Consider the following 16,608-nt stretch of genomic DNA (forward strand, 5'->3'; position numbering starts at 1 on the left):
GAAGATAAACTTCAGTGGATGAGAGGGAAATCTCAATTTTTAAGTCTAAGAATTTAAAGAAAATAAGTGAATGAACTGAACAACTTCTAAAAATCCACCTCTTTTGAAGAGTGATTCTGTGTCTGTGCCTGCGACTCTTCCTACTTGATGGGAGCATGTATACAATCAAAGAAAGTCTGAACTCACCAATATACAGATTTTGCATAAAACTCAATATTATCGGAGAAGTCCCCAATTTCATCCTTGGCAATGCTCTCTAGCCAATCTACCACCAGCTGGAATAAAATTAAATTGCATTTAAAAAAAAAAAAAACATGTAACAAGTAATATTTTAACTATCTTCCTCTCATCTCTGGATCTACTCGTTATCTACATGGTAACCAAAGGCGTACACATCCTGAAGACTATTCCACTTTCATTTTAAGTATCCAATACGAAGGTGGTTTAAGTGCCTGATCTCTGTTTCTCACTAGATGCTGCAGTTACTACAGTGCTACTTAATATTCATTAATCACCATCAACAGTAACGGATGCTCCAAATGGGAATAGCTCTCAGCTTTCCATCCTCTCCAAACTAGCCTGAAAAACATTTCTGATCTTCAGAAACTAAAAAGCATTATTCTTACATGTACAAAGAATTACACACTTCAGTGAATATAAAAAAATAACTATTAGAAACAGCTTTAAAAAGTGCATAGAGCACTAGTGTTACAAACATTTCACTGTTTACTCAGCTACTTTCATTCTCATCTTAAAAACTTTCCATCATACCTGGCTTTGTCGAACAAGTGAATCTTTCTGAAACAAGTTGTCTACATTCGTTTTTTCACTAGTCGTTAAAACCTATTTAAGAAAAAGCTGATTATAACTTCATGGAAAAGAAAACTTGCCACAAAACCACGAATACGAAACTGGACACATACTAACTCATAAACTTTCTACAAGTTCAGTATGCTACGTCTCCCCTACTCCTTTTTAAAAAATGGATGACACTATACATTTATTTGGATGATCTTTTATATCCAGTTACAGTAAAAACTGTGAAAGTGAGATTCGAAATATAATTCACAAATGTATGACCGCAGAAAGATTCTACACAGCAGATACATTGATTCCACTGACTGCACTCATACTATCCTAAATCCTATTTATTACTGTATACATAAAAAAGACACCATTTTTCCAAGACCATATACACCCTTAACATGAACAAGTGGAAAAAAAGAACAGCCAAAACAAAACATCCAGTCCCAGAACCCTGATCCTTCTATCTGTTCTCCTGTATTAATTTAGCTTTCATTAGACTTGCAACCAAAAGAGAACAGAAGATGCATTTTCCTAAAAAACTCAGATAGAAGGATACGAGTTCTTGGCACAACAGTGTTTAATTTAAGTGGCAACTTAGCAGTCGGAATCCTAGAGGAAGCTATTTTATGACTCGGAAAAAAGCAACTGTGATCATAAATTTTACAAAGGCAGTCACTTATTATTTTGTCTTCCTAAGCATATTCTGGCAGCAAAGGCTGGACACATTGTATTGACATAGACAAAAAGACTACAGCTGAAACAAGAATGATAAAAAATTCTTATTTCTCTTGAGATAAATTGGAATCAGGATTGCAAGGGCTAGACAGCTTGAGACCACGTGTTTTTCTTTTAGGGAAAACAAGATTACCTCTGACCTATGGGAATATTACAGCTACTGATGCAGCTTTTAAAAAGAAACAAATAGCTATTTCTAGTGGATTTCCACGTGTATGTGGAATACTTAAGGAAATAAAACAAAGTATAGTTTACATTGTGTTTTACACTACCATTTTCTCTTTAGAACTGAGTATTTAAATTCACTTTTCACAATTATTTCATATATTTGTCTTGATAAAAATCAGTCTCATTTTTTGTTTACATTCTTTCATCTTTGAATTTTGAGTGGCTGAAATACTGAGACTGTAAAAATAAAATACAAGCACTTAGCTTACTATATCACTTAACCAACCCCCCTCCAAAAGTCCAGGCTTACTGTGATATCAAATGAAGTTTCATCTTCCAGTGCAGACTGTATTCTGTCCCTAGAAATAAAAGTGCAAAATGTTAATGATTAAAATAAAGCTGAGAGAATTCAGCAGAATGCATAAGTGAAAGCGCTTAAAAATACCTTTACAAAAATGTCCTTTTTAAAAAAACACTAGAAGTTGCAAAGCTAATAAGAATAGGCCCATTTACAACTTTCATTTCTGTAAATAGATAATAAATAGACACATACATCAGCACCTAGTTCCACGAAGAGATTACTAATAGGTACTTAATTGCTTCACAACATATTTATAAATGCATAAAAAAAATATATTCATGAAAATAATCTCAGAGCAAAAACATAATGTGGTTTTCAAAGGAATTACCTGTAAAGTGACGACAACAGTCTCCAAGTTACCATCTCTTGCTTGAGAAGCCACAAGACACTGGCCGTTTTTGAAAACTTTTGCTGTCCAGGAGTTGCCCGATAAACTATTTTCCCTAGTATATTCACCTGAGGTAAATAAATTTATACACAGTTAAGAGTACCCATCATTTTATTTTTTTTCCTAAGCCATTACAGCAATCTTTTCGTTATCCTGAATGCTTTCAACAATCATGTTTGATTATCAACTCTTCAAAATAGGTATATGATACTCCATACCATAAATTCCCTTAATTATTAATTAAAATATTAACACAGTCTAGAAACCATAAATCAAGAGAGTAGCTTTGTTTTGCAATCCATTGTATAAACCCAGGATAAAAACAGCTTATGTCGATCAATTAAAAAGCACCAAAAGACTGGGAGGAAGACAAGGCAATCAAGGAAAACAAAACAAATGAAAAACAAACCACCAAAATCCCCCAATTTTTTTTTTCCCCATATACATCAATATCAAAGTCAGCCCTCCTAGTATTAGTGACAGCATTTATCAGTGCCTGAAAGGTACCCTTCCCTTTCTAGCTCTGTTAAATGAGGAAACCCAAACTGATTACCACATAATTTACGGTATCACTGAAAATAAATTATATTATCTTTTCCTTTATTTATTATGAAGAAGCCTTAGACAATAAAGTCTGCTTCATCAGAAGCTAGTTCCAGAGCTTCTACTGCTTCTGAGAACAGCTCCAAACTCTTACATTTTAGGAGTACTCAATTTGTCAGGCATCAATATATTAATCCATTTTCAAGTGCAAGGTGAACAACAGATTTGGAGAAAAGAATGAAGTGTACCATCGTAATGTGAGAGAGGAGCATGATCTCCAGTTCCCTTCTATTACCTCCCAGAAAATATAAAGGGTTCACAGCTGCTAGGAGCAGCTGAGCTGGTCTCAGGGTACAGCTGAAAGGCAGCATCAGAGCTCTGAGCTGTCCCTCCACACCCATCCCAAGACCCATCAGCAACATCAAAGCCAATCCTTGGAGCAGCTTCCTTCACTCTACCTTTGTAGGTCCTTGGCAACATACAGTCAACTCCCCCTAGTTCCACATGGCTTAAAACAATCACTCTATATTCCACAATCTTGTAGATGGTATCCATATCCTCAAACCGCAGGAATGGAAGAGGCTTTCTTTTCCATTTCAGCTTGGAAGTTCCACCATCTCACACAATAATCAAGTTCACATTTATTTTCCTTCTCTTGTCTGCTTCCCGTTTGGGAACACAACTGCAGTACATACGTCATTAAAGACCTCAGCATTCTCCAACTGAGCCCCAACAACAAATTTGCACAAAACAGGACTAGCAACCTCCTACCAAGAACTCATTTTCTTAACACAGACACAGGTGTGACGTCTCTTAAAAAAATTATCTGCCCACCTCTCTTTTGTGATCAACACTGATTGATAGAAGCATCATAATTTCTTCATTTCAAACTGTCAATCCCTGCTGATCCTGAACTGTCAGTGAACAGCCAATCAAATAAAAAACTGTGTTTAAAAGCAGACATCTTAAAGCTAATGTTGAGACCTCTACTGCCAGCTTGTTAGTAATGTAGCAGAAAACTCTTAAAGCATCATACTAAAACTATTTTATTTATTTATACCAGAAAGAAATAAGTACACTTTAATCCAGTTTTTTATTGCTAACAAAAAACTATAAATCTATACATCTGCTCATGTTTATTGTCACTTGACACTTGTAGTGGAAGGGCAGCCAGATGACATTTTTAGTATTCAGCAAGCTAAACAATGGGTATTGCTGTGCCAAAGTACTGCATGAGGAAAGAGAGATGCTATTCAATGCTAGTGTTCAGTGACTCATTAGACTGCAACCAGCTGGAAGTTTTAAAGTATCTATGTTAAGCACTGTGATTTCTCAGTTTAAATTAAAACAGAAATACTACTTTGGGAAGGGACTGTAAAATAACGTAAATAAAAAAGCAAGCAAACTACTTACCTGACTGTTACAAATACTTTCATATTCATCCACAAGATCAAAAATGGTAGTTGATGTATGTTTCAGGAAGGAATGCAGAAAATCTGAATACATGCTCATAGTAGCTAGAACAGATTTAAGAAGAAACAGACACATTAATCAGACACAACTTGGTAAAAAAAAACAGACTAAAAAAAAAAAAATCCTTCTTATGACACGGCATCTCTCCTTTTGTAACTCTAAATGAGGACAATGATGGTATGATAGCCTGTAAAGTCAGAAGAACTTAAAGAACTTATCAGCTAAGATAGTAAGATGCATAGAAGCTGTGAGGTAAGTAAAAAAATTATAAAGCTTCTGCTGTAAACCTGTCATCTGTGAAAGTTTTAACAACAAATGCATCTGCGTATCTCCAGAAAACTGATGCAGTTTGTGTCTTGCATCACCAGAGCATCCCAATTGTGCCATCAGGTTCCAAAGACGACACAAACTCCCAAAAGCCCAGTAACTGGAAGAAATTAACTTTCTGAATTTTTTAAAAGACACTGTTTTTGACAAAGAAATAGCAGCAGAATAATACAGAGAAAAAAAAAGAACATATATATTTATATCCCACAATAAACAAGTGTGGTCAACTATTATGAAAACTACAATTGTCTCACCAGCTTCCCCAGGATCATCCTCGCGCAACAGTACAGCGCTCATAGTGACATCTTCTGTCATATTGGACATGTCTAGATTTACAAACATTCCTGTCTGCTGAGGTGAGAGTGTCATTGTCCAGCTACTTTCATCCAACTAAAAGCACAAAAAGAACATAAGGAAAATGAATAGCAATCTCAGACTATTATAAGCCTAGCTCCAAGTTTTTTCCTTCTGTATGAACAGTATCAATAGAGTAATCCTAAAAAACTAATAGTGAAATAACTGCCTTTAGATTAGGCACAACTATGCCTTTAACAAACAACTCTGAAAAGATAAATTTTAATCCGGAAAAAGGAAATTCTCAAGATTATTTTTTTCAGGAAATAACTGAAGTAGAAGCTAATCTAGTAAGACAGTCTACTTTAAAGCACCATGTATCACTTTTCATCCTAAACCAAATAAATCACACTAAATTTTCATATTCTATTATGCTAAATGTTTACTTAGCATTTTGTTGTTCAAAGTAAAAAGAGACAGAATAACAATGACTAGGTTGTAAAGAAGCTGTGAAAAGTTAAGCAAAATAGTTAAAATTTGAATCAGAACCATTTAGCAGTCTTTCAACTTACTTGGTGAACTGCTCAAAACCATCTGATTGGATGAAGCAATACATGTTTAAAATAACAGCAAGTATCAGAATATTAAGGGGGGAAATAAAGACGCACCTATACTTTGTGAGGGCTATTTCAAGGGAGGTATTTGATAACACATCTGACATCAGAGCAGCAAAATGGCCAAGAAAAACCCAGACTGTACATATATTGCACTGACAAGACAGCTTCCTAGAGCTGTTTCCATGACAGCAATTGCTTTCTCAGCAATAATTAATGCTATACAAAGACCCAGAGATATGCTACTAGTTGATTATTTTTCCAGACTCTTAAAATGGTCTCACCCAAACAAGTACAAACAGGGAACCAAATGACATTGCTGTAGTAGTCTCTCAAGCATATCCAAAACCTGTGGACATATAGCTATTATTCTTCCTTTTATGCCCCAGTTTCTACCCACAGTATTTCTCTTGCCTGATTTCTCTCTGCCATTATTGCCCTCCAGCCAACCAGAACAGAATGCTACAGCACTCCGACTGCAGAGTAAAAATAACAAGAAACTCAGTTCCAATAAAATCGTATCAGGTCTCTGTGGGAAATACAAAAAGGGCTGATGAGTGTTCTTATCCATCAGCAAGTAAATTTCCACAAGACATAATTTAAGTCCTTTTTCTATCACCCTCCTGTGAAAGTCTTCCACCAGTCCCAAGTTTCTCCCTGATAATCTAAACTGGATTCAAGTCAGAGCACTAAATGCTAACCTCTCACAGAGCACCAGTTACAGGGTAACAAGAGGCTCTGAGTCAGAGGAAAAGTGACACTGCTAAGAGCTGAATATGTATTGATCAGCTAGGCCCCAGAACTTGATAACTCAAACAAAAGGGCTGTATCAAACTATAAAAGAAACTAGAAGGGAGAATTAATTAAAATACATATACAGAAATAGATCTTAACTTATTTTGAGTTAATTTAATAAATAAATAATAGATAAATGGAGATAAAATACTTCAAATGTCCCTACTTATAACTCTTCTAATCAGTGTTTTTCCAAAAACATTATGTTAATTATCTTCTACTGTAATCTGAAAAGTCATCAGAAGAGCTTGTTCTTTGAAGTCCAAACTTTAACACTCAAATGAAACCTAACATTTAACTTGCTGACATAGAACAACTGTCTCTGAAGAATTTGTAAACAAGCAAAGTCAGGATTTTTGTAGTCACAACCTAATATTATAAGGACTATCTTAACACACACAGTGTATTTAGCAAGTCCTTAAAACCCTCTATTATATCTCACCGCGTCACCTCAAAGAACACCACAGTAATAAATAATACTAGTAGCAAGCAGCAGTGGTAGTACTAGCAAGCTTGTACCACCCACAGTTTGTCCTTGGAGCAAACAACACCCAAACTCTATAAACTTGTAGTTTCTTATAAGTTTCACAGGAACAAAAGAGAAAAAGGTGCTCTAACCATCTTACCATTGACAGATTGTCAAAACGTCCAGGAGTTGATAGAATCAGAGGAGATCTTCCTCCTGTTCCCAGGATGGCAGACATATCTGGTACCTTCATGGAGCTTCGAGTTAATGCAGTTACTGAAAGAAAAAGAGCCTTTTCTGAAAGGAAAAAGTATTTAAGGCCACTATGCTCTATCAAGGAGCTCCAAAGGAAATCTTATAACAGAGACAGAGGTATATATGAAATTCTGATCTATCACACAGGAAACAGACAAACCAACCTGATGGAGAAGTAACTTTCTTCTGTCCGTCTTCATTTTCCTTCCATCAGAAGGCTTGTACCAAACCCACAAATGCCAATTATAAAAGAAAAACAAGTCTTAGGCCCAACAGTGCTAATAAATAAGGAGGTTAATTATCAGTAACGGAACTTAATAATCTACACACTTAGTTATGATAGAGTTATACAAACACCCTGTTAACCAAGTCTGGAGCACGTTCAAGCCCTAGTTTTTCAAGCAGGACACATACAAACATAAAGACAAAGCCTATCTATTGTCATTTTAGTTCCTCCTCAAGTCCAGCAGCATTCCAGATAGAAGTCTGAAGCCAGGTTGAACACGAATGTATATATGCACCAAATATGTGACACACCTTCAGTTACTAGAGTTTATTGGTAAATACACATGATGAGCATAAATAGCAATAAATCTCCAGTCACTCTTTCTTGAAAATTGTTCTCCAAACCTTTAAAGCAAAAGGCAACCACAAGTCTGCTCTATTAAGCACTACATCTGCTCCAGATATTCTTGCACATCAGTGCAGTAGCTAGTGTTCCCAGGAATATCTGACCCATGTTAAAAACAGAGGCTGCTTTGCAAGATGATAAAGGTCACATCCTATGGCAACAGGGAAGCTCCACCACAACAGATCTTCCCACAGCCCAAAGACCACAGAATTTGCATTGGGACCGTAGCTGCTTTGGTCCCCTTATCCATCCCAAGCAGCCTGGGAAGCCACCCAAAACCACTGGTTGCATCAAGACAGTGTCAGGCAATCAGGAGTTGTGTCAACTGTGGTAAAGTGGGAATGACACATAGTCCCAACATTTCATTAACAAATTTAGAGACAGAAGTGCTTGTACAACCCTCAACAGCAGTTCTTGATAACAGGACAGCTTCAGTCAGCATAGAGATCATTAATGTTTCCTTTTGGACTTGAGAACTGATGGAGTCAGAGGCATCAAAGGTGCCCACAACAGCATATACAACCACAAAACAGAGCATGTCCCAGGTCTCCATCAGACTCCATCCAGTTTGGAAGCAGAAGATCAAATGCCTATCGCAATTTTTTTTTTTTTTTTTTTTTCCCCAGTGCTTGAGGTGAACAGAACTCTCTTGGAATGCCCCCAGTCCTGAAGATCACTAAGAATGTATCTCGTCACATCTCTGACACCCTCAAATCATAAGGGGGAAAGGTCATTGCAAACAAGTACAGGGACCCTAGAAGTCTTTGTATTACTAGGTAGATTTAATCTCCCATGAATCAGGTTCACACAGATCAAGAAAGCTGAAGAACCGAAGGTTTCTGTCCCAAGGTTTACGTCCTTGTATTAGCACATATCTTGAATCACCACAAATAAATTTTCCCTAAACACTTGAGACATGAAAGTCTGGCATACTGAAAATCAAAGACAAATCAATTTTCAACCTGTAGAACTAGAATTATGGCTACTAACATTAACAGTCTAACTGAAGTTGCAGATCAAAGCACTTAAATTGTTAATGGGTCATCCTTCTCCTCTTCTCCATGGTACCAGAAAATAACTGCTATAACCCCCCTTATCCATATGATACAATACAATCAAAAGTTAGAAATTTACAGGGTGGCAGGAAAGAACTATGTTGAATAATGCTAAAGTACAGTTTCTAATACCCCCAAATGCACAATTAGGAGCAACTGACATCAAAGGAAGCAAAAAACCTTGTCCTCAGGAGAGGAGATAATGGTTGCACTTCGTAAGAACACTTTAAATGTTCCATTGCAGGGATGGGACTATACAAAAGGAACAGAAACAGGAGTGAAAAGGGCAGTGCTTGCTTTGTTGCAGAATCTTCTGACAGTTTGAAAGAGAAGTAGCTCTAGCCTATGCAGCACATTACACTTGTCACTCTCAGAAAATCTCTATGATGCAGTGGCAGAGGTAAAACAGAAGAAAGCCAGGATGCCAAGGAGAAATTCAGAGTTGTAATACAGAAGTGCAGAAGTCTATGGATTAAATAGTTCAGTGTCATGGTTTGAGCCTGGTTGGCAGCCAACCACCACGCAGCCACTCTCTCTCCCTTCCCCTCCGGCAATGAGAAGGGACAGAGAGCCAGGAATGGGGCTCGAGATAGGACTGGGATGGGGAAAAATCCCCCTTTATGGTCATGAGCAAAAGGCAGACTCGTTAGGGGAAGAAAAAAAAGAACATACATTTATTACAGACACTAACAACACGTAACAGAGTAGGACAGTGAGAAGCATTGCCACATCTTGAGAACACCTTCCCCCACCCCTCCCTTCTTTCCGGGCTCAGCTCTGCTCCCGATATCTCTACCTCCTCCCCCAGTGGCACAGGGGCAGGGAATGGGGGGTGCAGTCAGTGCAGCCACTTTCTCCATCTTCAGTGGGGGGAGCTTCTGGAACTTGTTCCTCCTGCTCCATCGTGGTCCCCCTCTCACAGGAGACAGTCCTCCCATGGGCCGCAGCGTTCCCCACACTGCTCCGTGATGGGTCACTAACTTTCTCTGACTGGATTCCCTCCCACGGCTGCAGCCCTTCCCGAGCTGCTCCGGCGTGGGACTCCCCCGCATGCTGCAATCCTCCCAGCGCTGAATTACAGCAGCGGGGCTGCCTTTTCCCATGAGACCCCGGCCTTCTTCAGGCACAGAACCTTGATCATCAGAGCAGAAGCCACAGGCCATAAATCAATGTCTGCTCCATCATAGATGTTCATGGGTGGCAGGGGGGGGCCGCCCTGCCGTCTCACCACAGGATACAGGGGGGTCTCTGCTCCAGCACACCTCCCCCCTCCTTTCTTCCTCCGTTCCTCCACTGACCTTGGTGTTCACGCAGCTGCAGCGACTCCTCCTCACAAGTCCCACTGCCCATCACCACGTCCCTTCTTAAATACTTTATCACAGAGGCGCAGCTGATTGGCTCAGCCTTGGTGCAGAGGTGGAGCTGACTTGGAGCTGTGGGAGCTTCGGCAAGCTTCTCACAGGGGGCCGCCCCGATAGCCCCCTCCCCTGCCACCAAAAAAACTCCACCACTCACTCAACCCAGGACATACAGGAACATCAAATAGCAAACCTTTTGTAAGGACTGCCTGTCCTAATACTGCCTGAAGAAAGCTTATTACAAATCACAGCCACAAATGTGGATAACTGTCAGCTGTGTTTAGGAAAGTCTGAAGAAAGAATCATTATTCAGAAATCAGAAAGTCTTCTTCCAAAGTCTGTTACATAGTAGGTTTACAGAGTATAAGCTGTCTAGTAACATCTGATGTTACATCTCTATGCTGAATGGCCATACAAATGAACAGAACTGCTTAACATTAAACCTTCTTGATCAGAGTAGTGCTCTACACCTGTGAACTCTACTTTCACCTGACATCAACTCTCTACATGGTTTGGGGCCAGCTGCTGCAAAAGCAAACTGTATACTACCTCTTACTGAAATTCTGTACTGTTGAGCTTTCTGAAAACAGACAAAACAGAAACTTCATAGTGACAGAATCATGGCAAAGCTGTTTGATCAACACACTAACTGAAATAAAGATCTTCACTGAAGACAATGGTCAAGATGGTATCCACATGTTCTAATTTGAAGTGAGAAATATTGCTACTTGATTTTGAAGTGCTCTCTGACCATCACAGTATGACACACAATGCTTCTCTCTTAAAATAACTAACACATCACCCATCTCCATGAAATCCACCCATCCTCTGAAAGGAGGATAAAATCCACTCATCCTCTGAAAGGACGATATGGAGCAGCAGAAGGTGCAACCATCCTCTTGAAGCTTGAGGGAAAACACACTGGTTAGACAATGACAAAAAAGACGAATCCCTTATAGAAATGCCTGAGTGATGACAAAATAAAGACTGCAGGATGAGACTGTGACAAGTAAAGGGGAGATAAGCTCTGGTGATGGCATGGAAATGTAAGGAATGGGCATATTTCTTCACTTCACCCACAACCACCGAGGAAGGCTCTAAGAGGATTGTAGCCCTTTTCACAGTATGTTTAGTGTCAAGTCAACACTAAGAACAACTTGCAGTTTCACTGTGAGAGCTGTCAATGCTGACACACAAGTAGCTTGTGCTCAAGAAGGCGGCTGATACTAACAGCATTTGACTTTGCCGATGGCCACCCAAACAGAAGCCACTCAACATTACACTAAACAAGAACAAGCAAGGACTACCCAGAACTTGCCAGGAACCCTGAGAAATCATGAAGAATCAGTCTCTCTGGAACCATCCTTGCAGCAGTGCCATTTTGGGAATACCCCCCTCAACACACTCCTAATAGGTTTGTCAGCTGACGGAGAACACAGGGATTGAGACTGGGAGGTTTCAGGGCAACCTGACCCGAGCCACCATGTGTGGTTCCGCAGCCTTTCTGTGAGGTGTGACACCTAACTTCTCCTGCTAGTGGAGAGGGAAATAATTTACTGATGCAACCAATAAATACACCTGATACAAACGCTGGCAACAGAATTAACCTGCCACAAAAACAGGGATGGAAAAATACCTGAAGAAACACTAGATGACAGACAATCCTGAAGAATTAAAAGATATTGCAAAACAAAACAAAAAAAAAGATTGTGAAAATGAAGGAAATACAACAAACCAGACTGCCGAGTAGTAAGGTAGAATGAGTTTCAACATGGTACTTGAGAGAAACCGAAATGATACTGGACATACTCCTGTGCCAAACAAAGAAAATGAAGCTCACACTCTGAAAACCAGAAGGCAAAAATCCATTGGCATTCATCAATAGCATAAATATATAACATATATGCTGACTGCAACTAGATTTTTTTTTTCTTCCCATATTGATAAAGGCATTTAACTTCAAAAATCACAGAATCACCAAGTAGTTGATGTTGAAGGAACATCTGGAGATCACCAGCTCCAATCCCTCTGGCCCAAAGAAGCGTCAACTAGTGTTCAGGACCCTTTCCAGTCAATTTTGGCTATCTCCAAGAACAGAGACTGCACAGACTGTCTGGGCAATCAGTTGTAGCATTCAATCACCCTTAGAGTAAAATAAGTTTTTTCTTATGTTTAAGCAGAATTTCCTGTATATCCTGATGTGGCTATTGCCTCTTGTCTTTTCACTGGGCACCACCAAGAAGAGCCTGGTTGTCTTTTTACTCCCATCAGATATTTATACACATTGACAAGATCCTCCCAAGCCTTCTCTTTTCCAGGCTAAACAATTCCAGCTCTTCTCAGCTTCTCCTCATGTGTCGGATGCTCCAACCCCCTAATCAACTTTGTGGCCCTTCACTGGACCCATTGCAGAATGACCACATCTTTCTTGTTGTGAATTGTTATCAATTAGGAAGTCCAAGTGTTTTGTTCTTTTAACTAAATACTAAAGAAATAAAGTAGTCTTACCTGGCTGGCGAAGCAGTGAACTAGGAGTTCGGGAAATCAACTGTCCTCTGGGCGTCATGTTTCCAATAGTGTCATCCAGGGATGTAAGAACTGATTAATAAACAAGTTAAGAAACACTCTCCTAACATGCTTTCGGCTCTATTCAAAATGATCGTGAATACTCGGAAAGGAAAAATATTTTGCTGTAGCTCAAATGTTATGAAGATTGCACATCCTGTCTTTCAGACTAAGGCAGAAAGTCCTATTCATAAGCCAAAGTTAGGTCACAAAATGTTTTACCAGAAGCTTAAAAGCCGGAGGGCTAAAAGGGACACCGCAAAATAAAGTTCAGAAGCCTGAGCACAACAGGTCTGTGAGTCCTCACTCTTCGTAACTGCTCAGATCAAAGAGAACACTTTTGCCCCACGAGAAGCTGCTTTATGCTACATAAACCATAACAAGAAAATCTGAGACTGAATGCATTTTATAAAAGTTCTCTTTCTCTCAGTTCCAGGGTGCTGGTGACTTTAACAAAAATAGTCTCTGTTACTCTACTTTGCTTCTTCCTGTCAGCAACTAGTTTCAATGCTCTAAGGTTTACTAAGAAGTAGTTGAGCAAAAGTTTCAGTATTCTGTGTTATATCAGTGTCCAAGAACATCACGATTCTTAGGGAGAATATAATCAGGACAAATATCTCAGTAGTTTTATTCTGCTTGCAAAAACCAGAAGGATGAGTGAATGTATTGGATTACTTTGCTATCGTAACTAGAAAAATACCATTATATTAGCTGTCAAATTGCACAGTATTTTTTTTTTCTTATTGTAAATAAGTAGGGGGGGAAACGTTGTGAAAATATAAATCTATGTCTGTGCACTCCTCTTGCTATTAATGTGGATGGAAAGTTATGGTACACTGAATGATCACAATACCTTGATACGTGCAAAAGAGCATAAACCCATAAAATTAATATATAATGGAATGAAGAAAACTTATTTTTTTCAAAAATTCAGAGATGGACTCAGCTATGGCTCACATAGTTCTCCAGGCTGACGTCAACCGGAGTTCGTAAGCCCATGAAAAACTGTAAAACACTACGCTACACAAATGTGACAGAGCAAGTTTAGAAGACAGGCAATGCAACATCTGTGCAATCATATTTGACCCACAACAAAAATAATTAGTCTAAATGTAGTCAAGAGCTGACCATACAAGCATTTCAACAATCTCTTACTTTCCCTGAAGTCTACTGAATAATCCGTTCTGAGCCATCACTATGACAGCTTTGCCATGGTTTGAGACTACAATGGGGGGAAAAGGAGGGGAGAAAGAAAACTCCCTTCAGAGGAAATACTATTCTGTGAAAAGGCAAAGAATTACATCTTTTGGCTTACCCTTAAGTTCTTCTGTAAAGTCCAAGTAATGTACCATGTTGCTGAAAAAGCAGGATTTTTCTAAATGAAACTCATCATCCAGATTTCCTATTCACACTTTCAGTCAATCATTAGTATCCCTCCCTATTGCAATATTGAAAAAGATACCGCAGTCAGAGTTTTGGTTTTGAACTTTCATCCTCCTCAATGCATGAAAATACCACACAGAAAACAACTACAGAAGGGGAAAACATGAGGCAGTTCAAAAGCAAAATTTTGACTGTGGAATACCCCACAGATAAGATAAAAATTTCACATTGTATTTATATAATCCTCACTTTAAATGGGTACAAAACAAAGAGTAACTTGCTGAGTATTTGAAAACCATTTTCAACATGCTCAGGATCAAAGCAGCAGTAAAAATACATGCACCTTGTGAACACAGCAAGCCATGGTCGAAGAGAAGATAAAAAGTCTTAACAGAAAAAGGATACTAGAAACTCTTTTCTGAGAGCTTTGCTTCCGTCCCAGTCTGGCCGTCTCTATATCACAGGGGGATGGCATGTCTCCAAAACCATTTCTAGACAACAGCAACATAGATACAAAGTAAGCAAGTGAATCCAAACAGAACACAGAAAAAGATTTTTTTATTGCTTCAAATAACTCCACTACTGGGAAACTTAAAGTCACTTCTAATTCGAGCACTGATGCCCTGTTTCCTCTACAGAGCATCTAGTATTGCTCATTAGCTCAGTGAAACGAGTTTGTCTGAAAACCCATACTTTGGCCCTTCTACACCACAACAGACATTTTCTTATTAAAAAAGTCTAGTAGGACATGCAATAGCACGAAATTAAATTTTGAACTGAAAAATTAAACTGAAAGAATAACATGATTTCACTATTTTTTTTTGTTTTCCTTCAGATACACAAAATCACCACAGATTGAGAAAGTCCACGCACCTTCCAAAAGGGGAAAAAAGGTCGTTCACAATTATTAAAGTGCAAAGAAGCTGGGGCTGAGCTGCGAAGGCCGCAGTCGTGGCTGCCGAAGCAGGCCTGTCTGTAGCACACCCCCGCACAGGCCCGGCTCCTTGATTCCCGCCTAATTAACAACTCCCATTCAATCTCTAAATCCAACGCAGAAGCGAGAGAACAGATTTAAAACTCTGGGGCGACAGAAAGGCCTCCGATACCCCCTCAGAAGCCGTTCCAGCCTCAGCGCGTTTGCCAACCCGCACCGCTCCTCGCTCCCCCCGCGGCCGCTCCACGGGGCTGGGGCTACGCCACGTCCCACCCGCGGGAGGCCCGCACTCCCCCCGGGACACGGGACACACACCCCCCCTCACACACACCCGCCTCACCCACCTCTCCATGGCGGCCCGGCACAGCCCGGGCTCCAGCGTTCCCGCCTCCGCCAGCGCCGGCCCGGAAGGAGCGGGGCCGGCGTCCGGCCGCACTGCGCCTGCGCCGGGAGCCGGGCAACGGAGGGGGCAGCCGAAGCGGCAGGGCCGGCGCAGGGCGGGCCGCGGTGGTGAGGCGGGCAAGGGCCTGGTCCGCCCAGGCGGCAGCTGGCGCCGGCCCGAGGCTGCTCTCCCCTCGTCAGTCCCCGGCCTCCCCGCCCCCACGAAGCGAGAAAGCGTAAATAAACCCCCTAGCTTGAAAGTTTCGGGCGCCGTTTAGGTTCTCTCATTGCACAGGGAAAGACGAAGCGCATGTACAAAGCACCCGGCTGGAGCAACCCGCCCCCCAGCCTTTGCAAAGATCAGTTGGTTTTCACCAATTCACAAACTTACGTCCGTTTCTCTTCCTCTCCCGTCTCTCCCCGTGTTACTCGGGCTACTGGCACCAACTTTCAGAGGTAAAGTAGTAACCACCAGGCAGGATCACCTCAATCCCTATCTCCCTGGACAAGCTATCAAAGTTACAAAACTACCCTTCCTCCCCAAAATGGATTTCGCACACCTTTACAGAAAAAGAGTTACCACTCTTACCAGTACAAATGACTGTGCTACTGACAGTAGTTCATTTTCTTGTGCTGTAGTACAGGGAACTGTCCAAACAGCGTTTTTACTGTAGTCAGGCAAGTTCTGAAAAACACAAGTACTCGGGTGTATTCGGGGCTACAGCTACGAGGGGGTACTTCAAGCAAAGCAGGCATTTAAGTTCCTTGTACAGAGGGATAGATCTGAAAACAGCTGCAAAAGGCAGCAGAACTGCAAGACATCATCTGAAGAGCCAGAGCTGGTGCTGTGCTGATAAAACGCTGCGACATCCGAGCTTCATGTCTCATCAAAGCTGCTGGAGAGTCTAGATTCAGAAGGCTCCATAGGAAGAGGAAAGTGGAGAAGACTGATGGCGATTGGGTATGCAAGAACATAAGCAAGCAGAAGGATCTTAGAGAGTAGATTAGTCACTCAGGAAATGTAGTTTTGGATTTAAGAAGGAAAAATTGCCCTTTATCATGTAGACTATCATGA

At 40.4% G+C, this 16,608-nt stretch overlaps 1 protein-coding gene across 2 annotated transcripts in view; it reads right to left on the reverse strand.

The window, feature by feature from the left end:
* NUP107 (nucleoporin 107) overlaps window positions 1-15,579 on the reverse strand; it is a 31,970-nt gene extending 16,391 nt beyond the window's left edge. Inside the window, exons 1-10 of one of the 2 annotated variants that reach the window (XM_042792792.1) lie at window positions 15,497-15,579; window positions 14,624-14,709; window positions 12,779-12,868; window positions 7,132-7,247; window positions 5,057-5,192; window positions 4,416-4,519; window positions 2,400-2,527; window positions 2,021-2,069; window positions 772-843; window positions 187-275 (exon numbers count right to left, since the gene is read on the reverse strand). In XM_042792792.1, coding sequence (XP_042648726.1) covers window positions 187-275; window positions 772-843; window positions 2,021-2,069; window positions 2,400-2,527; window positions 4,416-4,519; window positions 5,057-5,192; window positions 7,132-7,247; window positions 12,779-12,868; window positions 14,624-14,709; window positions 15,497-15,504 — 878 coding nt within the window. In that variant the 5' untranslated portion in view covers window positions 15,505-15,579. Of the gene's footprint in view, window positions 1-186; window positions 276-771; window positions 844-2,020; window positions 2,070-2,399; window positions 2,528-4,415; window positions 4,520-5,056; window positions 5,193-7,131; window positions 7,248-7,390; window positions 7,505-12,778; window positions 12,869-14,623; window positions 14,710-15,496 lie in introns of those variants that run through there. The other variant, XM_042792793.1, reaches the window with a different exon arrangement.
* Window positions 15,580-16,608: the final 1,029 nt, after the last annotated feature.

Source organism: Tyto alba, unplaced genomic scaffold (assembly GCF_018691265.1).
Source record: "Tyto alba isolate M040663 unplaced genomic scaffold, T.alba_DEE_v4.0 Super-Scaffold_2, whole genome shotgun sequence".
Lineage (NCBI taxonomy): Eukaryota > Metazoa > Chordata > Aves > Strigiformes > Tytonidae > Tyto > Tyto alba.